The sequence below is a fragment of the Callionymus lyra genome, chromosome 17 (assembly GCF_982586985.1).
Source record: "Callionymus lyra chromosome 17, fCalLyr1.hap1.1, whole genome shotgun sequence".
NCBI classification, from domain to species: domain Eukaryota; kingdom Metazoa; phylum Chordata; class Actinopteri; order Syngnathiformes; family Callionymidae; genus Callionymus; species Callionymus lyra.
The window spans coordinates 24,115,401-24,141,175 of record NC_141834.1 but is presented as its reverse complement, the minus strand read 5'-3'; the positions used below and the strand labels follow the sequence as shown (position 1 = coordinate 24,141,175).

At 43.7% G+C, this 25,775-nt stretch overlaps 2 protein-coding genes and 2 non-coding genes across 5 annotated transcripts; all 4 read right to left on the bottom strand.

Annotated features, from left to right (window-relative positions):
- Positions 1-258: 258 nt before the first annotated feature.
- On the bottom strand, positions 259-18,015 carry ncapd2 (non-SMC condensin I complex, subunit D2). 2 transcript variants are annotated; one of them, XM_087813285.1, is made up of 32 exons: positions 17,824-18,015; positions 15,847-15,966; positions 15,650-15,725; positions 15,394-15,452; positions 15,165-15,337; positions 14,600-14,742; positions 14,413-14,540; positions 14,224-14,347; positions 14,010-14,157; positions 13,128-13,325; positions 12,939-13,073; positions 12,416-12,503; positions 11,848-12,025; positions 11,355-11,473; positions 9,767-9,970; positions 9,523-9,697; positions 9,302-9,386; positions 9,058-9,194; positions 7,388-7,520; positions 7,253-7,328; positions 5,615-5,830; positions 5,395-5,549; positions 5,202-5,313; positions 5,020-5,143; positions 4,804-4,959; positions 2,316-2,493; positions 2,169-2,263; positions 1,687-1,767; positions 1,249-1,432; positions 1,030-1,195; positions 868-975; positions 259-550 (listed from the first exon to the last, which is right to left on the bottom strand). In XM_087813285.1, the coding sequence occupies exons 2-32, from the start codon at positions 15,962-15,964 to the stop codon at positions 468-470; spliced, it is 4,155 nt and encodes a 1,384-aa protein (XP_087669411.1). In that variant the 5' UTR covers positions 15,965-15,966; positions 17,824-18,015; the 3' UTR covers positions 259-467. The 2 variants fall into 2 exon arrangements, with proteins under 2 accessions (XP_087669411.1, XP_087669412.1); XM_087813286.1 differs by having other exon boundaries at positions 5,202-5,310.
- Positions 11,535-11,819, bottom strand: LOC148063074 (small nucleolar RNA U85). Its single transcript, XR_015709229.1, has one exon. It is a non-coding gene; the product is annotated as a small nucleolar RNA U85 (small nucleolar RNA).
- LOC148063073 (small nucleolar RNA U85) lies at positions 14,813-15,126 on the bottom strand. Its single transcript, XR_015709228.1, has one exon. It is a non-coding gene; the product is annotated as a small nucleolar RNA U85 (small nucleolar RNA).
- A 578-nt stretch (positions 18,016-18,593) lies between the features above and the next one.
- Positions 18,594-25,625, bottom strand: ing4 (inhibitor of growth family, member 4). Its single transcript, XM_087812522.1, has 8 exons — positions 25,565-25,625; positions 23,317-23,388; positions 23,009-23,175; positions 22,528-22,642; positions 22,354-22,465; positions 22,130-22,274; positions 19,209-19,270; positions 18,594-19,042 (listed from the first exon to the last, which is right to left on the bottom strand). The coding sequence occupies exons 1-8, from the start codon at positions 25,599-25,601 to the stop codon at positions 19,003-19,005; spliced, it is 750 nt and encodes a 249-aa protein (XP_087668648.1). The 5' UTR covers positions 25,602-25,625; the 3' UTR covers positions 18,594-19,002.
- Between the last annotated feature and the right edge of the window lie 150 nt (positions 25,626-25,775).

Here is a 25,775-nt window from a genome sequence, read left to right as displayed (position 1 = left end):
CACCCCCGAGCAGAACCAGAACCTCTGACGCGCTGGTTCTGACGGACCTTCGGAGATTCTGAGCTAAAGTGACGAACAAACATCATTCAATCTGACTCGACGACACCTGTCCGTCAAACTCCCGTCATCACTCTCGTCCACGTCCAGTTCTGATCGAGCTCGGTTACAACCTGATCTCCGCTTGACACGCGCCTCCAGCACGCCAGTGTCATCATGATTGACAGGTGTCAGGAGGACGTCAGAAGAAAACAGACGAACTGAGAGGAAACTCCATCTGCGGCTCAAAGGCTCGTCAGAGTCGAAGGTTTATTAGAAACATGACGATCGTCTAAAACATGAAGTCAAGTTAAAAAAAGAGTAAAAGGTTAAAAGCATAAAAGTTTAAAAGAGTAAAAGAATAAAGTTCAAGAGTAAAAGAATAAAGTTCAAGAGTAAAAGAATAAAGATCAAGAGTAAAAGAATAAAGATCAGTTCCTCAGGCGAGCGCGGCGAGCGCTGCGAGCGATCGGTGTGGTGACTTTAGGAGTTTCACTGTCGGCCATGACAGCGTCTGCGGAGAAGATGATGAAGTCGAGGATTAGAGTCTCAGGATCGAAGGAGAGACGCGTGTGACGAGGTTATCGATCACAAGTATTGATCACATGTATTGATCCGACACCACAACTTCTGCTCACAGCAAAGTAGAAAAAACACTTCAGGATCTTTTTTTTCTCACTACATTAAAGTTTGTCATAGAACGTCTGCTTTGGTTCCATTTTTCTTTACGTCTCATTTCAGAAACTATTATTTTCTGGTCACTTTATTCATGTTTGAACTGAAGTCTACGAATAAATGTTTAGATGAAGTCAATGTTCTGATGACACTGACCTTCGTCCTCTTCGTCGCTGCTGAAGGTGATCACCTGCTTCTTGGACCGGCGGCTCCTCTGAGGCGTCACGAAACTGTCCTGAGTGGACACTGAAGACTTGGACTGACCTGAGACCAGAGGTTTTTAGGACTCGTTGCTGAAGAGACCCTGGAAGGACTCACCTCTCTTGGTGCGAGGGCGGCCTCTAGAGGGCGCCGGCGTGCGAGCGCTGGTCTTGTCGTGCGACGGGCCCTCCTGGTTCTCTCCGTCCATCTCTGGACTCTCCACGTTCTCCAGGCCACGCGTGTGGACGGCCGTCAGACGCTTCTCGAACTCGTCCACCTGAGCCTGGAGACGGAGCGTCAGAACGTCGCCTCTTGATTGACAGGCACGAGGCGCACCTTGAACTGCACTTTGGCGCCGCGCCGCAGCCTGGCGGTGATGGCGAGCAGCGGCGTGTAGACGCCGGGCTCCGTCAGCTTGTCGCTGTAACATTCCCAACATTCCTGCAGCCTCTTGAAGCCGCGCTCGCACACGGACAGCAGCGACAGCGACACGGCCACGTCGCACCACTGGCGCTCCGTCCTGAGACCAAACACCATTAGCGGCGGCGCTCCAGGGAACGCCGGAGTTCATGGACGGGACTGTGGGTCCAAATCTGATTTCCCGCCGGCGGGTTCCGCCAAATTGACTTTGTGGCGTCATTGGTGGGATGAGTCAGAGGTGAACGTCCTCCCACCAGATGACAGTGAGTGACAGGTGAACCGTGGACCTGAAGATTACGGACCCCAGACCCGCCAATTAACCGCGACCCGCCCCCTCCTCGCACCAGCACTCACTTGGCGGTCCGGAAGCGCTGACACAGTTTCTCCACCAGAGACTCCGTCTGTCGCTCCTTGGTGATGTAAGAGAACAACTGCCTGAACACAACAACAACACAACTACACTCAGAGACGACAACCACAAGATGCCACAAAAATGCATTGAACCGAGAGACAAAATGTCCAAACATCAGTCCCTGTATCCTCTCGTCCTCAGTAATCAAGGATTTCATTCTTTCACTAGCTTTTTAATATCTTAAATAATATTGTTTTAACTGAGTTTGATATTGAATTTACAAAAAGATGTTCTTTGAACTATTGATATTAAATATTGTGTCAATTAAATCTAAAATGTTAGTATAAAAGAGTCAGATCTTGTCATTTTAAAATGTAAATATTATAAAGATCATCTACACGAAGGGTTGATTTGCTTCAGATCAGACTTGAAGACACGGATCATCTGGTCTGAGGTTTGCTAAAGAAAGGATCACAGGACTGACTTCATGATGACGTGGAAGTCCTCGCAGCTCATCCCCCTCTCGGGGTCCGACAGGCGGCTGATGATGTCGGGCAGCAGGTTGTAGATGGCGTTGTCCTGAGGACGACACGGGTCAGAGTCCAGCCCTAATGATGGCTCGCGCTCGTACCTTGGACGCCAGCTCGTTGAAGAAGTTCAGGGCCAGGCTGGTGATGTGAGCCTCCGGGTCAATTAGCAGCACCGCCACTTCGCTGACTTGACCTTTGACCTTGAGGACGTCTTTGAGCACCAGCTGAGTCAGAACTGTCACGGCCGTCTGTCGCACGGACGGAACCTCGTCACTGAGCCTGAGGGGGCACGGGTTTGAGAAGACCACGGTATTATAGAAATACATCTTATATCGTTACACACAAATACAACAGGAACACTACAGGGGTCCCTCGTTTATTACGGGCCTCACATTCTGAAACTGCATTGAACACAATTCTTAAAGTAATAATCATTTATTTGAACTTTTAAACTCAACAACCGCTGACCTGAACAGTGACAACATGGAGGTGGAATTTAAATACTGATCCATTTAGTGACGTCTGATTGGTCGATACAGTATCGTTATACATCATGATTACTATCAGAGTTAATATTACTTTTTTGTTTCGACAGCCCAGTCAAAGCACAGGGATGTGACACGGCGTCAATCACCAACAGATCAGATCCTAACAGTCGGACCTGCTGGGATCAGAGATTTAACTTCAAAGACGGATGAAGACTAGTTGATATCAACCAACTTCACTAGAGCCTGAACATGTCGCCTCCAGTAGAACAAAACACAGATGCAAGTCAATTATTTGACCCCAGTCACAGGTCAGAACATAAACACAGTAGAAACACTTCTGGTCAGCAGGTGATCGTTGGACTGACACATCATTCAGGAAATATAACTTTCCATCCTTTAGATATTTAGTCATTTTATCCTTGAGCTGATGTAACTTTATTTTATGAATATCTTACAAACATGTATAAATAATCCATCGAGTCGATTCATCCAGTCCTGACCCACTTGTTACCATATTAGTTTGAAGGTGCAGGACCTTGTGCAAAGAAATAAAAAGTGCAGAAGAATGAACCAGAAGAAGGTGAAGCACCTGAGATGCACGTCTTGTGTTCAAATCCACCACAAACTTCTCTGCACATTTGTGACCAAACTCTTGTCATTGTACGCCTCGTGGAGAACCTGCAGACCCGAGGCAGGAAGCCAAGAGAGCAACCCTCAGGTGTCTTCTCACGACAATGGTCCTGGACTGACTTGTCATTCCTGGTCTGGACCAAATACCCAAACAAAAGAAAGTCATTAGCAGATCCTCGCACGTGCCACGAGTCCTGGCAGAGGATCAGTCGCTGCGACATGTGCAGAGACGCAGAAACGGGTGAAAACAAGGTAATTAATTCTTAATGCTCTTATCACGAGGCTACAGGGAGAAGACGTGGAGGTTGAGTGGGCGGCAATTAGGGAGGACTGGGAACAGCTTATCAGGTACGAAACATTAGGACTGGTTATGACAGGGACTCGAGTTTGTCACGACTCGTGACGAGAAGCAACATCACTTACGAGGAGAAAGTGTCTCCATTGTTCAGGAGCTGAAGCACCTGAAGACATCGCTGCATGTTTGTCCGACTGTGCTGTATAATTACGACTCGCTGGCCCTGGAGTCGCACTCGCAACAGTAATTAAGTTGTTCTGCGGGGTGTCAAAGGATCCACCCCAATCCTGGAGCGAGAGCTGACCGTTCCCATGGCAACCGTAGAGGTCAGAACACCAGAGTTTGCCAACAAGGATCATCTCCAACTCAAGAGGAGTAAACTTTCTTCATCAAGCAGCTCAGTGGAGCGTCGACAGCAGCCGAGGGGAACGACAGAGTTCTCACGTCGATGGTTCGAGACGGTCTGGAGTTAAAGCTCAACCATCATCATCATCATCATCAGGAAGAACAAGCGTCACGGAACTGCCCCGAAGATGGACTGATGGCCAATACATTATGACCAGAGGAGCATTTATAAACACTTTAACAAAGACACAATAGCAAACAAGCGAGTTCATATTTGGAAATGTACCCACGACGTGTTTATCAAGTCATTACATTTACATTTATTAACAGGCACAGTGAGCAGTGATTGATCCACAGAGCCTGCATGAATGGAAGTGTGTCAGTAATAGAAGGGGCTTTTAAATAAAAATCTATTTCTAAGTTTAACACACAAACCACATTAGTTCAATTGATGAGTGACTATTGTATCATCATTGTGCGTTTGTACAAAAAACATCTTTTCATTGAACAATTGACATTAGAAAATGATCTTAAGCCCCGCCCACTGAAAACACCATTTTTCTGGAGATTAAATCTTGCTGCCATAACCACACACACTGATTGTGTTCTCGGTGCAAAAGATTGTATCATTTTTTCATCATCGATCTCAACCTCGATTGATGAGCAGTAGCTGAGAACATTGATGTTTGGACTTTAAGTATATTCTAAAGTATTTGTGTAGCAAACAGAAAAGATTGATCCAAACGTTCTAAACATGACCTCCATCATCTGTTGACCTGGTCGAACATCTTTCTCTCACTGCGTTCGTCTCTCTGGCACAAACACCGTTACCTTGCATAGAGATTCTGAGTCCAGGGCTCCAGGATATTTGGGAAGCGCACAGTGAGGTCTCCCAGTGCGATGATGGCGTTGGCTCGGACCACCGGGAGAGTGGAGCGCTCCAGGACCGTGAACATCAGGCGGATGTTCTCCTCGCAGACAGAAGGGCTGGACAGAGTAAAGATGAGCAACTCAGAACCATCAGTCACGAAAGAACGACGGTCGCACCTGATCATCATGTATTGAGAAAGAGCCAGACAAGCAGCCGTGGTGAGCTGCGGGTGGGAGTAGCGACCCGGGGAGCTGCAGACCTTCACCAGCAGGGGGAGGAAGGCGGACAGCAGGTTCCCCTCTGAAGAGGAGGCTCAGATAGTTCACGAGTTACAACCGTCGTGTGAAGTTTGGATTACCTGCCAGTAGTTCCGTCTCACAGATCTTTCTGATCAGTTCAGCCTCTGTATCTTCAGCCGACGCCCCCATCAGGCCCAGCTCGTCCTCTATGGTGCCGTCGCTCGCCGCCTGCTTCTCCACAACATTGATGGCAGTGAATAAAAGACACAAGATCATCCAGATCCTTGATCAAAATATTCTAGTTGGACGTACCTTGGTTTTGTTGGCAGGTGCCTTCTCCTGCCTCTCCTCCGTCTCTCCTCGTCTCCGGCGCAACTCGCTGCTCACGCTGCGCTCCAGGTGAGACACCTGCCAGAAAGCCACGCAGCCACAGAGAGACAACATCTGGGCCAGACACACCGAGTTCACTGCAGGACAAGAGTAGTTTAAGAGACGGTGTTCATGTGATTCTGTTCCTGGTAAAGCCTCAAACCTTGTTCCCCTGGATCGCTGGACTCTTGGGAGGCCTCCTGATTCTGCGCCTCATCCTTGTCCACCTCGCCACCTTCAGCGATCTGAGCCAGCAGGAGGCGGGCGCTGCGCTGGAGCAGCCGTGAGCACAGCTGGTCAGGAGACTCTGCCAGGAAGTAGATGAGACGCACGGCCTGTTCCATGAAGCTCTGCCAGTGCGGGTCTTCCATCACAACACCTGCAGAACGACGCCACGTTACAGCGGATCATGAACCAGCTTCAACAAGAGTCATCAAGGAAAACAGAAGTTTATTTAACATGCAGTTAGTGTTGAAATTATTCCCAAGAGTAAATCTATAATCACTGATCTGATCCAGACTTACACCCCAGCTTGGGCTCTGAGGTCTGTGGATCAGAATCTACTGATGGTTCCTGAACTTCCGGACCAGAGGAGAGAAATCCTTCCAGACTGTTGGAAACATCTGTGTTTGATGATCTACTGACTCCTTCAAGAAACATGTGTGTTTGATGATCTACTGACTCCTTCAAGAAACATGTGTGTTTGATGATCTACTGACTCCTTCAAGAAACATGTGTGTTTGATGATCTACTGACTCCTTCAAGAAACATGTGTGTTTGATGATCTACTGACTCCTTCAAGAAACATGTGTGTTTGATGATCTACTGACTCCTTCAAGAAACATCTGTGTTTGATGATCTACTGACTCCTTCAAGAAACATGTGTGTTTGATGATCTACTGACTCCTTCAAGAAACATGTGTGTTTGATGATCTACTGACTCCTTCAAGAAACATGTGTGTTTGATGATCTACTGACTCCTTCAAGAAACATGTGTGTTTGATGATCTACTGACTCCTTCAAGAAACATCTGTGTTTGATGATCTACTGACTCCTTCAAGAAACATCTGTGTTTGATGATCTACTGACTCCTTCAAGAAACATCTGTGTTTGATGATCTACTGACTCCTTCAAGAAACATCTGTGTTTGATGATCTACTGACTCCTTCAAGAAACATCTTAAGACGTTTCTATTTGTTCAGGCTTTTCCTTGATTTTCTGGAACTCCTGTGTTGTTCTCAGTTTTATCTTGATCTTTAAAGTATATACTTTATTGAATATTGTTTTGATTGTTTAAGTTCTTTGTGACCCTGGTCTGAAAAAGCGCTATATAAATAAAAATTACTTACTATAATCACTGGAATAAAGTAGATGTATAGTATGGTTGTAAATGCAACCAGATCAATTAGTACACATTAGAAAGCAAACTAAAAAAAAATGGAAATAATACACGAATAAATTGCAGAAAACGGACTGTTTGTTTTGTTTTTTTATCTAGGACCCTTGAAATACTAGTAATTGGGCTTTAATATATACATTATTTAGGTTCTTCTCATTTTGTCTTCCTGCATTGTAAACTAATGCTTAATTTATAAGAGTAAAAAAATAAAAACCTTTTGAAAAATGGAACTTTATATTTGTCTTTTCTCATCAAAAGATTATTTGGAACAGTAGTGATTATATTGATGCCTTTAATTATATTTCAACTCATGTGAGCTCAACATTGAACACAATAAATCATGTTCAATATTAAAACGAGCAGCAAACAATGGTGTAGGACCTTAAAGACACGTCTCCATACCTTCAGCGACGGCCTGTGTGAGGGAGGTGAAGAGCAGGTGCTCCTGGGGGAGTCTGAACGGAGCCCCCTTAGATTGCTGAGACAGAAGTGTCAGGAACAAGACTCTTGTGCAGCAAACTGTAAGTATGGTCTCACCCGGACATGATCAGTGACGCCACAGATGGTCATCACGGAGTCCCTCGCCAGGAGAAAGTCTTCAGTCACCTTCTCTCCAAGGGCCACAGAACACAGAGTGTCCAGGTTACTGAGGACCACCTCCCGCTCAGCTCTGATGTTTGAACACAAAGAACATTCTTTTAAACCATGTCTTCAGTCATTGTGTGGTAAACCAGTCAGAAGGATTGATTTAATGGGTTATGAAAGCGTCTGGAGGAGGCGGGCGGTGTGGGCGGACTACTGATGGCCTCGCTCTCAGCAGTGCCAGTGTTGGAAACGCACAGGAAATGAAAAAATACATTTAGGGGGAAATGCACTTGAAAAGAGCTGGATGACGGTCGTGACTTTGAGTTCTACCGAGGCTCAGCTGCTCTTCTCACTAATGAGATGATTCTTAAATGCCAGGCCTGGACTGACATGAGGATCTTTCCTTCTATGGCAGGAGACTCACAGTCCAGTGAACACATGCATTAACATGATGAGGATTTTACATTTCACTCGTCCAAATGTTCTCATTACCAAAGTACAATTGTGATTTGAACTAAACTGTGTACGTGTCTGTGAGCGTGCATGTGTGTTACTCTAGTGTATGTTTGCGCCAATCTGTCTTTTTATTTAAATATTGACATTAGAAAATTATCTTAAGCTCCGCCCACTGAACAGTTTTTCTGGAGATGAAATCTAGTTGACCATAACCACGCCCACTCTGCTGTCATTGGTCAAACATGAAGTTTGTCAGCACGAGTAATCAGCCGTCTCCACCTCCAAGGGACTCATTTTATAAACAAAGTGAGATTACAGTTGGAGGAGTGAAGCCATTATTAAGTCATAATGGACTCTCGTAACCCCTCGTTCGTCCAGATTTCAGAGCAACTTTATAAACTAATAAAGTGTAAAACATGGTCATGATGAGAAGTTACTGCGTCTTGAAGAACATTCACGACATGTCAGGAGTTTATCAACACACAGAAGCAGATGGAGCATGAAAGCTCAACAGATTTAACACTAATAGACTCAGGGACTCATTTATTAGTTTGAATTTGGGGGCAGGAGCAGAAGGGATGATGTTATCCTTTCTTTTATTGTCATTGCACAGAAGAACACAGCAGTAAAACTGGCAACAAAATGTCATTGCTTGGCAAACATTAAACAGAGCAAATGAATATATAAAAGTATAAATATTAATTAGTTAAAAATAGAGCAATATGGTATAAAAAAAATACATAATGTTTAAATATTGCATTCCATGTTCTTTATCCTTTTCTTTGCGTAATTTCCTCCAATTTGTTCCTTATAGTCATTATTACTGTTCTGGTTTTTATGAAACTATCGTCAGCTATGAACCCAGATCTCCAGAGGGCTTGATAACGTTGATCCATCCATTAGTTGACCTATAGAGTAGAAATCTTCTGACCAACTTCCAGACACCACAAATCAATCCTCCATTTTCATGGACACCATTACCTGCTGCAGAAATGATTGTTCTGCACTTCACGTGAACACAAGTGCTCAAAGGTGGAAATGGAACCGAGGATCACAACCAGAAATGAGAATTTAAGATGTCACTCAAAGACAAGTCATCCCAATGACACGTCTTATCTAATAAATGATATAAACAAGTTTATTTGGGTTGTTTAAGGATGACTTGCCTCGCAGCCATGCCTAGCAGCAGCACGGCGGCTCTCCTGTAAAGTGCAGAGGTTTCTTTTTTGCCCGTGAGACGCTCCCACAGAACCTGGACCACTGCAGACTCCAAACTACTGCCACTGCCGAAGAACTCCTGAAACTACACCATTACAATTGGTTTAGACTAGACTTTAATAGTCATTGCACAGAAAAAACAAATTCACATGAAAACATAAGGTTTGCTGAAATCATTCAAAAGTTACTCACAATTTCGCCGAGACACTGAATCGTTCCCAGAGAAGAATCCACCATGAGCTCCGACAGACTGTCCACCAGAGACTGAGCTTTCATCCTGATGACAGAACATGCGACAGTTCAATGTTATGAAGACTAATGTAGCAACAAGGGTTTTAAAAATGCATTTGTTAAAAAACAAAACAATTGTTGCGATCAAGATTTTGTTCATCTCAACCTCATATTAAACACACCTGGTGGTGTCGCCGGGTGGATTCAGGTAGAGCCGCCTGTAGGCTTGAACAACAGAATCCTTGATGGCAGCATCTGTCGACCAGACCAGTGGAAGCATCTTCCTCACGCCACTCACAGAGTTGGCCACACTGAACTCTCGCACCGTCACACAAAACTGCACGGCCTCCTGGACCACTGCACACAGAACCGTTTCTTCCTGAGCAGAAGTGAATCACGGGTGGAACTGGACAAGCCTGAAATTACCTGAAGTGGTTTTCCAGTAGAGCATGGTGTTGATGACAGAAATGGCCTTCTCCACTTGTAGAGCAAAGGTCTGTGTGTCCATCAGGTACTGAACCAACATCTCTTGCTTCTTCAGCTCACTCTCCTCCTTCTCCTTTTCACTCTCGGCTTTTTGTGGCGTTGGAGGCAAATTTTGGCTGATCTCAGAAACATCTTCATCAGAACCTGATGGAGTGAAAATGTTGCTCAAGCAGTGGATCGTGGTAACATTATGCACATTACAGGGCGAGTGTTGTGTCATTAAATGTCAACTAGTATCAACTCTGGAGTCATTAAACGTCAACTAGTATCAACTCTGGTGTCATTAAACGTCAACTAGTATCAACTCTGGTGTCATTAAACGTCAACTAGTATCAACTCTGGTGTCATTAAACGTCAACTAGTATCAACTCTGGTGTCATTAAACGTCAACTAGTATCAACTCTGGAGTCATTAAACATCAACTAGTATCAACTCTGGTGTCATTAAACATCAACTAGTATCAACTCTGGTGTCATTAAACGTCAACTAGTATCAACTCTGGAGTCATTAAACATCAACTAGTATCAACTCTGGTGTCATTAAACATCAACTAGTATCAACTCTGGTGTCATTAAACATCAACTAGTATCAACTCTGGTGTCATTAAACATCAACTAGTATCGACTCTGGTGTCATTAAACATCAACTAGTATCGACTCTGGTGTCATTAAACATCAACTAGTATCGACTCTGGTGTCATCAAACATCAACTAGTATCAACTCTGGTGTCATTAAACATCAACTAGTATCGACTCTGGTGTCATCAAACATCAACTAGTATCGACTCTGGTGTCATTAAACATCAACTAGTATCGACTCTGGTGTCATCAAACATCAACTAGTATCAACTCTGGTGTCATTAAACATCAACTAGTATCGACTCTGGTGTCATCAAACATCAACTAGTATCGACTCTGGTGTCATTAAACATCAACTAGTATCAACTCTGGTGTCATGTAGTAAATGTTCAAGACGCAGTAACTTCTCATCATGACCATGTTTTAATTATTACTTTATAAAGTTGCTCTGAAATCTGGACGAACGAGAGGTTACGAGAGTCCATTATGACGTAATAATGGCTTCACTCCTCCAGCTGTAATCTCACTTTGTTTATACAACGAGTCCCTTCGAGGCGGAGACCATTGATGACGCATGGTGACAAACCTCCATGCTTGACAATCACAGCAGAGTAGGTGTGGTTATGGTCAACAAGATTGCATCTCCAGAAAAACAAAGGGTTTTCAGTGGGTGGAGCTTAAGATATTTTTCTCATGTCAATAGTTCACGGAAAAAGAGTTTTGTACAAACACACAGACGACATCGTAACATTACACTTTAATGAAGCCGGCGAGCTTGAATTCTTCTTAAAGTGCTCTGAAGCGACTCATGAACTCGTCTAAAAGCCTGTCGCTGGCATATTAAAAGTATAAGAGAGAATGTTTTATGCTGCCTATAGATTAATAGAGAAAGGTTCAGAGACGCGGCAAAGAGCTTCAAGTCTGATTAATGCAAAGTAAAATGGTTTTACCTTTGAAAATCAGAGCCAGTGTTTCCATTAGCGTGGCGGAGGAGAGAGTGGACAGAGCAGCAAACATGGGCGACTCGGGGAAGCAGCGGTGAGCTTGAATACAGAGACGTACGGCGTTTCTATGGAACAAAAGAGGGGTTTGAGGCTCTGGTGGAAAAACAGATGACTGGATAAGATGGCTGCCCTCAGATTACCAAAGATGGAGCTCACAGCTGACTGCATTGTACAGAAAACTGGGTGATCTTCTTCCCTCCACACACACATTCACACTGTCGGCTCTGATCCATTAATCACTCGCTCATTACTTGGAGAGACTGACACGGTCGAGCCAGTTCACTGCAGGCAGGCCCTTACAGCAGCGCAGTAATTCTACTCTACGCTGCCAAGATTACCTGACGCCACGAGACAAGAGGAGCCCAGCTTTCATCCAGTCAGCTCGCATTTGCCTTTGTATCATCACCGGGCAGCGACACCAACACTTGCATGACTCAACCTGTATTTGTTGACACGCAGGTACTGAGCGATCATCACAGCCGTGGTCCTGTCATCCTCGCCCTCCTCTTCCTCGTCATCTTCCTCCTCTTGAGTGTCGGGCTCCAGCTCGGCCTCGACCGTCACCAGCAGCTCAGGCTCCATGGCGGCCCACAGCTCAGACGCTTTGATGACTGGCACTGCAGGAAGAAAGATCAGCTCATGAAAAACTAAAGTTTAATAGAATGTACAGAATGACAAGTATGAACAAATGCCTTCAAGTGCCCTCAGAAATCAAAAAAGGAAACTCATTGCCGACCATCTGGCTGAACTTCTTGCCTCCATCACACACACACACACTGTTGGCTTGAACCCATGAATTACTCATTCACAGCTCGCAAGAAATAATCTGGGAGGAGCCGTTTCAATGTTGGCAGGCCCTTACAGCAGAGTTGTAACACTAGTCAACACTGCCAAGATTACCTGCCGAGCGAAGGCAAGAAGATCGCACACGGACACGGTGGCCTCGTATTCGCCTTTGGTATCATCACTGGGCACCGGGACTAAAGCGTTCGTCCGAAAGACCGTACCTGGAGCCTCCTCGTCGAGTCGCTCCTTCAGCTCTTTAAGTGTCGCCGACTCCTTCTCCAGAGGCTTCATCAGGTCTGCGCTGCTCAACTGAGAAATCAAAGCAACTATAAAAACAAGGTTCAATCATGGAAGCAGATGAATCAACAGAATATTGAACATTCAAATGTTAAAACTTTAAAATTAATTGTCTTGATTTTAATTCCATAACTTCCATTTTGAAACTTTGCATGCATTTGTATAATCTAATTAGAAAGTGTTGTAGGATTCTCAGATGATCAAAATACATTTTATAAGTACAACAAAAAGATGTACCAAGTTTTCATATTTAAGTAAGAACAATACAAATTCAATATTTAAAGTTTACCTTTATTTACAAATAATTGAATTCAATAAAAAAAAAAACATTAAATGAATGAATTACATCAACAATGTATTGCATAAAAAAACTCAAATGTTAACTTCAACCATCACAATATTCTGACAATATCTTCCCACAAGTTGAAAATACACAACTTCCACTACCTTGCAACTGTAGGGGTTGTGTGCAATGAAGGCAGCCAGCAGTAAGATGGCGCTCTTCACCACGTTGATGGACTTGTCCATCAGTCGTCCGACTGCCAGGCCCATCACCTCGCTGTACCTGCACAAGGGCAGCGCCTGGAAACAGACCAGTTGAAGGAAGTGCGACACACTCTGGCAGAGGGAACTCACGTTGCCGTTGACGATTCTGGCGTAGACGTGCAGGACTCGCGCTCGGACGTGCGAGTGGACGTCGTGCAGGTGCTCCTGAAGCGTGTCGAAGAAGCGATCGCGGTCCGCCTTCCCAGACTCGTCCAGACCGTCGCCACACAGGACCTTGATGAGGATTTCACCCAACGCCTCGCACACGGCCACACGCATGGTGTGACTCTGGAACACAAGTCAGAGTTGAATATCCACAACACAGAGGAAATGTCGGATGTTGCGTCTGTAAAGAAGCTCAACAACATGACCTCCAGAAAGTCTTGGGTTCAATGAACCAACCGCACAATTAACCCGACAGGCTTGAAACTAGGACTGTCAACAGATCATAATCATTTTCTCTGCTTCAAGTTAATTTCTCACCTATAGTCATAACTGCAGCTGCTGTGGACAAAAGTGTTGGTCATGTGGGACTTAATGTTTAGAGACGAGCTTTGATGATTATTGTTCACACACACGTGTTATTCATTTTGTATGATATTCAACCAGGTACAAGCAAACTATAGTGTGGCTAAGGTTGGAGCGCCGTGTACCACAGAAAATCAGTTCCCGGTAAGAGAGTAAAACCGATAATAAATCAGGAGCAAATGTTATGTTTGAGGTTCATTTACTCACACTCCAAAAAACTGCAATGTATCGGTGATGTTGGCTATATTTCCATTTGAAGAAAGTCTACATAAATACACACTTTCGTCTGATGGTTATAGAGCGAAATAAAATGTCTGGTTAAAACCCTCGACTACCCTATAGAAAAATGTTTTGAACTTTAACCCCTCCAACTACTAGTAAATGTGTAATGTCGTCACAGGACTACGTTGAATCCCAGACACACGATAAGCAGGAGATGACTACCTCTCCTTCCAGGTGGGTGATCAGAACACTCATGTTCGGGACCATCAGGTCAGGGACGAGTGTAGCGAGTTCAGACAGGAAGGCGGAAAAAGCTTTTACTCCTGAACCTTCTCTAGCCAGTTCGTCACTGGACTTCTGACCGATCTCCCTAAAGAGAAGGAAACAAAAGACTGACGCCTGCGTACATAGAAGGAAACCTTCAAATATAAACTACCTCATAACTTCTCCGATGAAGGTCCTGAGGTCGTACTCTGTGCACCACACACACACGGCCTGAGCAAAGACGGACGAGAGCTGCTCGAAGTGTTGCAGCAACTGGATCACCTTCACGGTGGCTCCTGCACGAGTCATGAGGAACGATCACGTTTAGCTCGTCGCTGGCAACATCCACCGGGAGACTCACCCAGAAGATGATTGTACTTTTTGATCAAGACCCCAAGAAGGTGGATTATACAGTCTCTGGTGGGTTTGCTCTTCACGTGGCCGATGGTGGGGTTCTCGAGGAGTTTGTAGCAGCAACAGGTCACACAACTGAGAGTCGAGAGAGCAGGTCACGACACGAACGCTTGACACTATAATATAAAACCTACCTTATGAACTCCTCTTCCACCAGAGACAGACTCCAGAGTGGACGGATGTCCAACTGAAGCAGCTGAATAAGAGCATGAAGCACCGTCTCTCTCTCAGACTCCCACTGCACGGGTCCTTCTCCTGCCTTGCCCTTCTTACCTCCCTTGAACATTGAAAACCATCATCAGTCCACTTTGAAAGATCTCACTGGACAACAAGGTTTCACACACAAATGTCCTCAGATTACCAAAGATGAAGTTCATACCCAACAAACCTTTTTAGAGAAAACATGCCCTTACCAACTGACACACATGCACACAACACAACCACACTGTACAACACGCACACACTGTACAACACCATCCATGCGCCAGTGCTCACATCTTTGAGCTCATGGCAAGACTTGAAGGCGTTATGGTTTCTGTAGGTGGACCCTTACAGCAGTGAAATACAACTAAAACACTACCAAGATTATCCACCAATCAGGAGGCTAGGTTGTGATCTCCAGGTCTCACGGGGTCTTTTAGCCAGGATTTCATCAAGAGACATTGAACATGGCACTGAAAACACCAGTCACTCAATCACCTTAGTAGTCGTGACGACGCACTGTCGATGCGAGTCGCTCTCCAGACTCTCTGTGAGCTTGCAGAGCAGAAAGACGCTCATCTTTACGACGTTCAAATGCTCCTTTCGGTCGGCCGCCGAGACTGTGGTGGAGCTGAGGAGCGAAGGCAGGGTCGACGCCAGGCTGCTCACGACTATCAAACAAAACATAGGATCATCAACTCGTTTAGGAAAATAAACGAAGCCTCACCTTGAACGAGCAGCTCCAACATGTCCTCTTTGACACTCAAGTCCACAGAGTGGCTCTGCCTGAACAGAAATCAAGTAAGTCATGGGTTTCAGGTTCTGAAATATGAATAAATATATATATATATTTTTAAACGTCATATATTGTGCTCTTCTTAACTTTCCATCTTAAGAAATAGGAAAACATTCACAACCTTTGACTGTTGAACATGTCTGGTCAGGTTTCAATGCACAGAATGATTGTAAAGAGTTAAACTCACTTTAAAACACTGTAGCCGGTGTCAAAGTGTTCCAGGACACACCGTGGCCCCTGACTTCTCAGCGCGCCCTTGAACTCTAGGAAACAAACGGGTTCAATACAAGGCTGTGGAAAGAATGACTGCAGGATTCCTTCTTAAAACATTACTTGCATATATACACATGTTTCATGGAAACCATTTAAGAGACAAAAACTTACTACTGAGGCTGGAGGACAATTGTTTTGGTGGAACCACATCCTGGACCACATACTGGTTTATGCCTCCAGTCTTGACCAGATCCCCGACACTCACGGGGAATAAGAAGTCCCACGACATCCCTACAAGAGAACACCTTCATTCTTTATGGAAATAAACATTCTTACAATGAAAAAAAAAACTTGTGCTTTTATCCTTACAATGAAAATAAACTTGTGCTTTTATTCTTACAATGAAAATAAACTTGTGCTTTTATTCTTACAATGAAAATAAACTTGTGCTTTTATTCAACAATGAAAATAAACTTGTGCTTTTATTCTTACAATGAAAATAAACTTGTGCTTTTATTCTTACAATGAAAATAAACTTGTGCTTTTATTCTTACAATGAAAATAAACTTGTGCTTTTATTCTTATAATGAAAATAAACGTGTGGTTTTATTCAACAATGAAAATAAACTTGTGGTTTTATTCTTATAATGAAAATAAACTTGTGGTTTTATTCTTACAATGAAAATAAACTTGTGCTTTTATTCAACAATGAAAATAAACTTGTGGTTTTATTCTTACAATGAAAATAAACGTGTGCTTTTATTCTTATAATGAAAATAAACTTGTGCTTTTATTCTTATAATGAAAATAAACTTGTGCTTTTATTCTTATAATGAAAATAAACGTGTGGTTTTATTCAACAATGAAAATAAACTTGTGGTTTTATTCTTATAATGAAAATAAACTTGTGGTTTTATTCTTACAATGAAAATAAACTTGTGCTTTTATTCAACAATGAAAATAAACTTGTGGTTTTATTCTTACAATGAAAATAAACGTGTGCTTTTATTCTTATAATGAAAATAAACTTGTGCTTTTATTCTTATAATGAAAATAAACTTGTGGTTTTATTCTTATAATGAAAATAAACTTGTGGTTTTATTCTTACAATGAAAATAAACTTGTGCTTTTATTCTTATAATGAAAATAAACTTGTGCTTTTATTCTTACAATGAAAATAAACTTGTGCTTTTATTCAACAATGAAAATAAACTTGTGCTTTTATTCTTACAATGAAAATAAACTTGTGCTTTTATTCTTATAATGAAAATAAACGTGTGGTTTTATTCAACAATGAAAATAAACTTGTGGTTTTATTCTTATAATGAAAATAAACTTGTGGTTTTATTCTTACAATGAAAATAAACGTGTGCTTTTATTCTTATAATGAAAATAAACTTGTGCTTTTATTCTTATAATGAAAATAAACTTGTGGTTTTATTCTTATAATGAAAATAAACTTGTGGTTTTATTCTTACAATGAAAATAAACTTGTGGTTTTATTCTTATAATGAAAATAAACTTGTGGTTTTATTCTTACAATGAAAATAAACTTGTGCTTTTATTCTTACAATGAAAATAAACTTGTGCTTTTATTCTTATAATGAAAATAAACTTGTGGTTTTATTCAACAATGAAAATAAACTTGTGCTTTTATTCTTATAATGAAAATAAACTTGTGCTTTTATTCAACAATGAAAATAAACTTGTGGTTTTATTCAACAATGAAAATAAACTTGTGCTTTTATTCTTACAATGAAAATAAACTTGTGCTTTTATTCTTACAATGAAAATAAACTTGTGCTTTTATTCTTACAATGAAAATAAACTTGTGCTTTTATTCAACAATGAAAATAAACTTGTGGTTTATTTAAACTTGTGCGCGGTATTTGGTAACAGAATGAATTTTAGTAAAAAGTGTAATTGTATAGGATTTAGGGAGTAAATAAAGATATTAAAGGAGTTATTTAAGTAGTTAGCTAAATACATGATGAGTTATAATGTACTTAGTTAACAATTGTTCGACACACGTAGCGCTGGTTGCTAAGTTTGTTAGCATGCTACGTTGAGTGACTCAACAATAGTTGGATTACGATCAAATAAACAACATTTACAGAAGAACTCGTTGAATAAGCGGTTCGTACAAACCTGTATCTGTCCTTCAGACACTTCCTGGCGCCTGGAGACGTTAGTGCTGCTGATGTTTCTGATGTTTCTGCTCGTTTCTGCTGCTGCGCTCTTTCAAATACCGTGAAAGTCCCGCCAACATTAGAGTGCGATGACGTCACGTCTGCGCCGTGAACTCAGCTGTATATACCGCCCCCTGGCGACCGGACTGGAGTAGCGCAGCTCAGTTGATAAGTAATTATTCTATATTTGTAAAGCGTCATTAGTATTTATATAACTTTTCTAGACCAGGGTCACAAAGAACCTAAACAATCAAAACAATATTCAATAATATATATATTTAAAAGATACACATAAGACAAACACAAGAGTCTCAGAGAATCAAGGAAAATATCAAATAAAAGTGTCTTAAGATGTTTCTTGAAGGAGTCAGTAGACACTTTAGCGTAAATATTATGATATATATTTGGTTTATGGTTAACCATGTGTTTACGTTAAGTTAGAATGAGTGTGTGTGTGAATGGTTGTAAGTAAGCAAGTCATTTTTATTTATAAAAGAAACTGGGATAGATTACAGTCAGCAGAACATGAATGAATGGATGTTAAGAAAAGACGTAGGTTCATCATCAGCGAACACACCACACAGACACACAAACACACAGACACACAAATACACAGACACACAGACACACAAACACACAGACACACAGACACACAGACACACAAACAAACAAACGATCATGTGATCAAACGTGATGGTTGTAATCGAGACTCACAGAAAACACACAGTGTTGAGGTAGTAGCTGTATTCAAATGATTGACAACACAATCACCCCGACCACTGCACCAATGTTCCAGCTACACAAATGACAAATGTTCCCCGAAAATATCTCTAAAACTCACTCGGTCACATGGTTAATGATCAAAGTAACTAAACCACTCGCGTGTGCGTCTAAAAGTAACACTCGCGCTCCACAGGAAGACGAGCGCTCTGGAAATGAAAGGTTTGTAGGCAGAAAAGAAACACTGTAGTGTATTAGAATGTTTAAAAAAAAGTCACAATCAAGCACCGAAATTGTCAGAAAGAAAACTGTTAAATACACTTGGTCTCCTCACGTCACACCAAGGCAGTCATGTAAACAAAAGCACCAAATAATACATGAAGAAGAAGCTAACAAATGTTATTGTTGACACTTTCATCTATTTCCTCTTCCTGTCTTGAGAGCAGCGAGGACAGTACCTGCAGAGACACAGTGAGGTGAGTGGACATGATCACGTGCAGGAGAAACACACAAACACACAAGTGTACACACACTTCACATATTAAAACCAATAACCCTAACACACATATACCCTCACAGACACACAAACATACACAAAGACTCTACTTTGAGTGCAATTCTCACCATTTTCCTCTGGGTTTGGTCGTCAGGCCCACACATGCGAAATGGAACCACTCGATGGAGCACTGGAGGAACAAGAGTCCGGATTGAGAGACTTCAGATACACAAGGTCACACAAACATCTACACAAGGAGTCCAACAGAGGCGAGGGTCCGACGGAAGGGAGAGTCCGACAGAAGAGGCGAGAGTCCGACAGAAGAGGCGAGAGTCCGACAGAGGCGAGAGTCCGACAGAAGAGGCGAGAGTCCGACAGAAGAAGCGAGAGTCCGACAGAAGTGAGAGTCCGACAGAAGCAGGAGTCCGACAGATGTGAGAGTGAGACAGAAGCAGGAGTCCGACAGAAGCGAGAGTCCGACAGAGGCGAGAGTCCGACAGAGGCGAGAGTCCGACAGAAGTGAGAGTGAGACAGAAGCGAGAGTCCGACAGAAGAAGCGAGAGTCCGACAGAAGTGAGAGTCCGACAGAAGCAGGAGTCCGACAGATGTGAGAGTGAGACAGAAGCAGGAGTCCGACAGAAGCGAGAGTCCGACAGAGGCGAGAGTCCGACAGAGGCGAGAGTCCGACAGAAGTGAGAGTGAGACAGAAGCGAGAGTCCGACAGAAGAAGCGAGAGTCCGACAGAAGTGAGAGTCCGACAGAAGCAGGAGTCCGACAGATGTGAGAGTGAGACAGAAGCAGGAGTCCGACAGAAGCGAGAGTCCGACAGAGGCGAGAGTCCGACAGAGGCGAGAGTCCGACAGAAGTGAGAGTGAGACAGAAGCGAGAGTCCGACAGAAGCAGGAGTCCGACAGATGTGAGAGTGAGACAGAAGCGAGAGTGAGACAGAAGTGAGAGTCAGAACGAAGTGAGAGTCCGACAGAAGTGAGAGTGAGACAGAAGCGAGAGTGAGACAGAAGCGAGAGTCCGACAGAAGTGAGAGTGAGACAGAAGCGAGAGTGAGACAGAAGCGAGAGTCCGACAGAAGTGAGAGTGAGACAGAAGCGAGAGTCCGACAGATGTGAGAGTGAGACAGAAGCGAGAGTCCGACAGAAGTGAGAGTCCGACAGAAGTGAGAGTCCGACAGATGTGAGAGTGAGACAGAAGCGAGAGTCCGACAGAAGTGAGAGTCCGACAGAAGTGAGAGTCCGACAGAAGCGAGAGTCCGACAGAAGTGAGAGTGAGACAGAAGCGAGAGTCCGACAGATGTGAGAGTCCGACAGATGTGAGAGTCCGACAGAAGCGAGAGTCCGACAGCTGTGAGAGTCCGACAGAAGCAAGAGTCCGACAGAAGTGAGAGTCCGACAGAAGCGAGAGTCCGACAGATGTGAGAGTCCGACAGATGTGAGAGTGAGACAGAAGCGAGAGTCCGACAGATGTGAGAGTCCGACAGAAGTGAGAGTCCGACAGATGTGAGAGTGAGACAGAAGCGAGAGTCCGACAGAAGCGAGAGTCCGACAGATGTGAGAGTGAGACAGAAGCGAGAGTCCGACAGATGTGAGAGTCCGACAGAAGTGAGAGTCCGACAGATGTGAGAGTGAGACAGAAGCGAGAGTCCGACAGAAGTGAGAGTCCGACAGATGTGAGAGTCCGACAGAAGCAAGAGTCCGACAGATGTGAGAGTGAGACAGATGTGAGAGTCCGACAGAAGCAAGAGTCCGACAGAAGCGAGAGTCCGACAGAAGTGAGAGTCCGACAGATGTGAGAGTCCGACAGAAGTGAGAGTCCGACAGAAGTGAGAGTCCGACAGAAGTGAGAGTCCGACAGAAGTGAGAGTCCGACAGATGTGAGAGTCCGACAGAAGCGAGAGTCCGACAGATGTGAGAGTCCGACAGATGTGAGAGTCCGACAGAAGTGAGAGTCCGACAGATGTGAGAGTCCGACAGAAGTGAGAGTCCGACAGATGTGAGAGTCCGACAGATGTGAGAGTCCGACAGAAGTGAGAGTCCGAAAGATGTGAGAGTCCGACAGATGTGAGAGTCCGACAGATGTGAGAGTCCGACAGAAGCGAGAGTCCGACAGAAGCGAGAGTCCGACAGAAGCGAGAGTCCGACAGAAGCGAGAGTCCGACAGAAGCGAGAGTCCGACAGAAGCGAGAGTCCGACAGAAGCGAGAGTCCGACAGAAGCGAGAGTCCGACAGAAGCGAGAGTCCGACAGATGTGAGAGTCCGACAGATGTGAGAGTCCGACAGATGTGAGAGTCCGACAGATGTGAGAGTCCGACAGAAGTGAGAGTCAGACAGATGCGAGAGTCCGACAGAAGCGAGAGTCCGACAGAAGTGAGAGTCCGACAGAAGCGAGAGTCCGACAGAGGTGAGAGTCCGACAGATGTGAGAGTCCGACAGAGGCGAGAGTCCGACAGAGGCGAGAGTCCGACAGATGTGAGAGTCCGACAGAGGCGAGAGTCCGACAGAAGCAGGAGTCCGACAGAAGCGAGAGTCCGACAGAAGTGAGACTCCGACAGATGTGAGAGTCCGACAGATGTGAGAGTCCGACAGATGTGAGAGTCCGACAGATGTGAGAGTCCGACAGAAGTGAGAGTCCGACAGATGTGAGAGTCCGACAGAAGCGAGAGTCCGACAGAAGCGAGAGTCCGACAGATGTGAGAGTCCGACAGATGTGAGAGTCCGACAGATGTGAGAGTCCGACAGAAGTGAGAGTCCGACAGAAGTGAGAGTCAGACAGATGTGAGAGTCCGACAGATGTGAGAGTCAGACAGAAGCGAGAGTCCGACAGAAGCGAGAGTCCGACAGAAGTGAGAGTCCGACAGATGTGAGAGTCAGACAGAAGCAGGAGTCCGACAGAAGCAGGAGTCCGACAGATGTGAGAGTCAGACAGAAGCAGGAGTCCGACAGAAGCAGGAGTCCGACAGATGTGAGAGTCCGACAGAGGCGAGAGTCCGACAGAAGCAGGAGTCCGACAGATGTGAGAGTCCGACAGAGGCACTCACGTCAGTGTTGTCGCAGCCGATCATCTCTCCATAAGACACCTGGTGACACAGACAGTAGGTGGGCTCGTTGGGGTCCACTGGCATGTCCAGGACATCAGACGGGTGAACGTTCCCGAAGTTGGAGGACGGACTGTTGAACTCTCCCCTGGAACACATGAACAGGTTTAGATCAATATTGATCTCATTATTGATCTCAATGTTCTCTGCATCTCTACATGACGTACGGTTGCAGGAGCTTGACTTTCTTCTGAGCAGTCTTTGGACTTCCGTCTTCGTCCGAGCTCTTCACTTTGGATCGAGTCTTGGCCGTTTTCTTCTCCTTCTGCCTGGTGTCGCCTGCACAGTGAAGCCAGCCGTGAGCACCAGACCCGGGATCAGAACCAGGACCAGTCAAATACCTTTCTTCCCTTTACTCGAGGTGGAATCGTAGTCCGTGCTCTCGATCTGCTTCTCCTTCAGGTCCGCCTCGAACCTGGCCAGGTCCGTGTCCAGGCGCCGGATGTGTTTGTCCACCTGTCGTGAGAGAATGATTGACAGGTCAGAGCGCTGGAAACATTTGAACGACTTTAAACTGAAAATACTTTAAAAATCAATAATTCACAATGAATATTGTTATTCAAATATTTCAATACATTTAGTAAATTAAATTATTTGTAAACGTTATTCATGAAACTATATCAACATTTGTTCATTCAATTATTAACAACAATAACATGTTACCTTTCATTAAGAAATACATCAATGATACGAATCATTTAACATTCAAAAAACAACATTTAAAACATTCCTCAAGACTCTGACGTCACTGAAACACGTCAAAACATCGTAGCTTCATGAAGAACCGCCTCACGTTCTCGTGAAACACGTAAACACACGAACCATCTCGTAGGTCTGCATGGCCAGCTGCACTTTATCGTCTCCGAACTCTTTGCACTTGCTGTACGACTGCTGGATCTGCCTCAGGATGGACAGCTTCTGCTCGGAGGACAGCGTCCGGGCGTTGGCTGTGTATTCTTTGGCCAGAGAATCTATTTGACCCTTGAGATCTGGAGCAGAAACAGAGGAACATGGAGCAGATGTTTCACACATGAGGGTTCAGAGATGGAGGTGAAGAAGAGAAGGAGGGTCGTGGACGTGGACAGGTGAGGTTAAAGGTCAGTGAAGGTTCAGAAGGTAAACAATCTTACCTTCTGTGCGTTGGTCCAGATCTCTCATCAGGTTGAAGTTTCTTTGTAGCTCGAAAGGTAAATTCTCTATACCTGGCAAATTGAACAGTTTCTTGAATGATATCGAACAAAGTAACCTATAGATACGTTTAAATGAAGCACATTTGATCAAAGTAACACAACAGACGTGTTTCAGTGTAATTCTCAGTGAAGTCTGTGATAAACAAACACACAACAGACGTGTTTCAGTGTAATTCTCAGTGAAGTCTGTGATAAACAAACACACAACAGACGTGTTTCAGTGTAATTCTCAGTGAAGTCTGTGATAAACAAACACACAACAGACGTGTTTCAGTGTAATTCTCAGTGAAGTCTGTGATAAACAAACACAACAGACGTGTTTCAGTGTAATTCTCAGTGAAGTCTGTGATAAACAAACACAACAGACATGTTTCAGTGTAATTCTCAGTGAAGTCTGTGATAAACAAACACAACAGACGTGTTTCAGTGTAATTCTCAGTGAAGTCTGTGATAAACAAACACAACAGACGTGTTTCAGTGTAATTCTCAGTGAAGTCTGTGATAAACAAACACAACAGACGTGTTTCAGTGTAATTCTCAGTGAAGTCTGTGATAAACAAACACAACAGACGTGTTTCAGTGTAATTCTCAGTGAAGTCTGTGATAAACAAACACACAACAGACGTGTTTCAGTGTAATTCTCAGTGAAGTCTGTGATAAAAGTAACACAACAGACGTGTTTCAGTGTAATTCTCAGTGATGTCTGTGATAAACAAACACACAACAGACGTGTTTCAGTGTAATTCTCAGTGAAGTCTGTGATAAAAGTAACACAACAGACGTGTTTCAGTGTAATTCTCAGTGATGTCTGTGATAAACAAACACACAACAGACGTGTTTCAGTGTAATTCTCAGTGAAGTCTGTGATAAAAGTAACACAACAGACGTGTTTCAGTGTAATTCTCAGTGATGTCTGTGATAAACAAACACAACAGACGTGTTTCAGTGTAATTCTCAGTGATGTCTGTGATAAACAAACACAACAGACGTGTTTCAGTGTAATTCTCAGTGATGTCTGTGATAAACAAACACAACAGACATGTTTCAGTGTAATTCTCAGTGAAGTCTGTGATAAAAGTAACACAACAGACGTGTTTCAGTGTAATTCTTAGTGATGTCTGTGATAAACAAACACAACAGACGTGTTTCAGTGTAATTCTCAGTGATGTCTGTGATAAACAAACACACAACAGACGTGTTTCAATGTAATTCTCAGTGAAGTCTGTGATAAACAAACACAACAGACGTGTTTCAGTGTAATTCTCAGTGAAGTCTGTGATAAACAAACACACAACAGACGTGTTTCAGTGTAATTCTCAGTGAAGTCTGTGATAAACAAACACACAACAGACGTGTTTCAGTGTAATTCTCAGTGAAGTCTGTGATAAACAAACACACAACAGACGTGTTTCAGTGTAATTCTCAGTGAAGTCTGTGATAAACAAACACAACAGACGTGTTTCAGTGTAATTCTCAGTGAAGTCTGTGATAAACAAACACAACAGACGTGTTTCAGTGTAATTCTCAGTGAAGTCTGTGATAAACAAACACACAACAGACGTGTTTCAGTGTAATTCTCAGTGAAGTCTGTGATAAAAGTAACACAACAGACGTGTTTCAGTGTAATTCTCAGTGAAGTCTGTGATAAAAGTAACACAACAGACGTGTTTCAGTGTAATTCTCAGTGAAGTCTGTGATAAACAAACACACAACAGACGTGTTTCAGTGTAATTCTCAGTGATGTCTGTGATAAACAAACACACAACAGACGTGTTTCAGTGTAATTCTCAGTGAAGTCTGTGATAAAAGTAACACAACAGACGTGTTTCAGTGTAATTCTCAGTGAAGTCTGTGATAAAAGTAACACAACAGACGTGTTTCAGTGTAATTCTCAGTGAAGTCTGTGATAAACAAACACACAACAGACGTGTTTCAGTGTAATTCTCAGTGAAGTCTGTGATAAAAGTAACACAACAGACGTGTTTCAGTGTAATTCTCAGTGAAGTCTGTGATAAACGAACACAAACACTCCAGCAAATAGACAGGTCCTGGACTCTCCGGCCGGACGCGGCTTCACCGGAGACTCCGGGTTCGAATCCTCGGATTCTACCATCAAACGACCTCAGTTTGATAGTCGAGCTGCAGCCGTTCAGTCGTTTTCATCCGAATAAAGCAGAAAAACACTTACTGTCTAAATAATGCTCCAAATACATCCCCGCCGCCATCTTGGAAAATGTAAACAACACAGCTTCCGGTGAGCCGCGCAACGAACCCATTGGTTGTTTCCACCCACGTGACGTCATCGCAAGAATACTGCGGCACAGAAGGTGAAGCTGCGGATCAAACATCTGGATCTTCACCTTTAAACATCTGGATCCTCACCCATAAACATCTAGATC

Bases quoted from the DNA above. Each gene is read 5' to 3' on its own strand.
- ncapd2 (XM_087813285.1), bottom strand. From the start codon at position 15,964: ATGTCGTGGGACTTCTTATTCCCCGTGAGTGTCGGGGATCTGGTCAAG. The intron at 14,743-15,164 runs GTGATTGAGTGA...TCAATGTTCAAG, and splicing joins GCGTCGTCACGACTACTAAG to GGAGGTAAGAAGGGCAAGGC. The intron at 1,196-1,248 runs GTGCGCCTCGTG...CTCCGTCTCCAG, and splicing joins GCGCCAAAGTGCAGTTCAAG to GCTCAGGTGGACGAGTTCGA.
- ing4 (XM_087812522.1), bottom strand. From the start codon at position 25,601: ATGGCGGCGGGGATGTATTTGGAGCATTATTTAGACA. The intron at 23,389-25,564 runs GTAAGTGTTTTT...TCAATTTGCCAG, and splicing joins TTTGGAGCATTATTTAGACA to GTATAGAGAATTTACCTTTC. The intron at 19,043-19,208 runs GTGAGAATTGCA...GTGTCTCTGCAG, and splicing joins ACCAAACCCAGAGGAAAATG to GTACTGTCCTCGCTGCTCTC.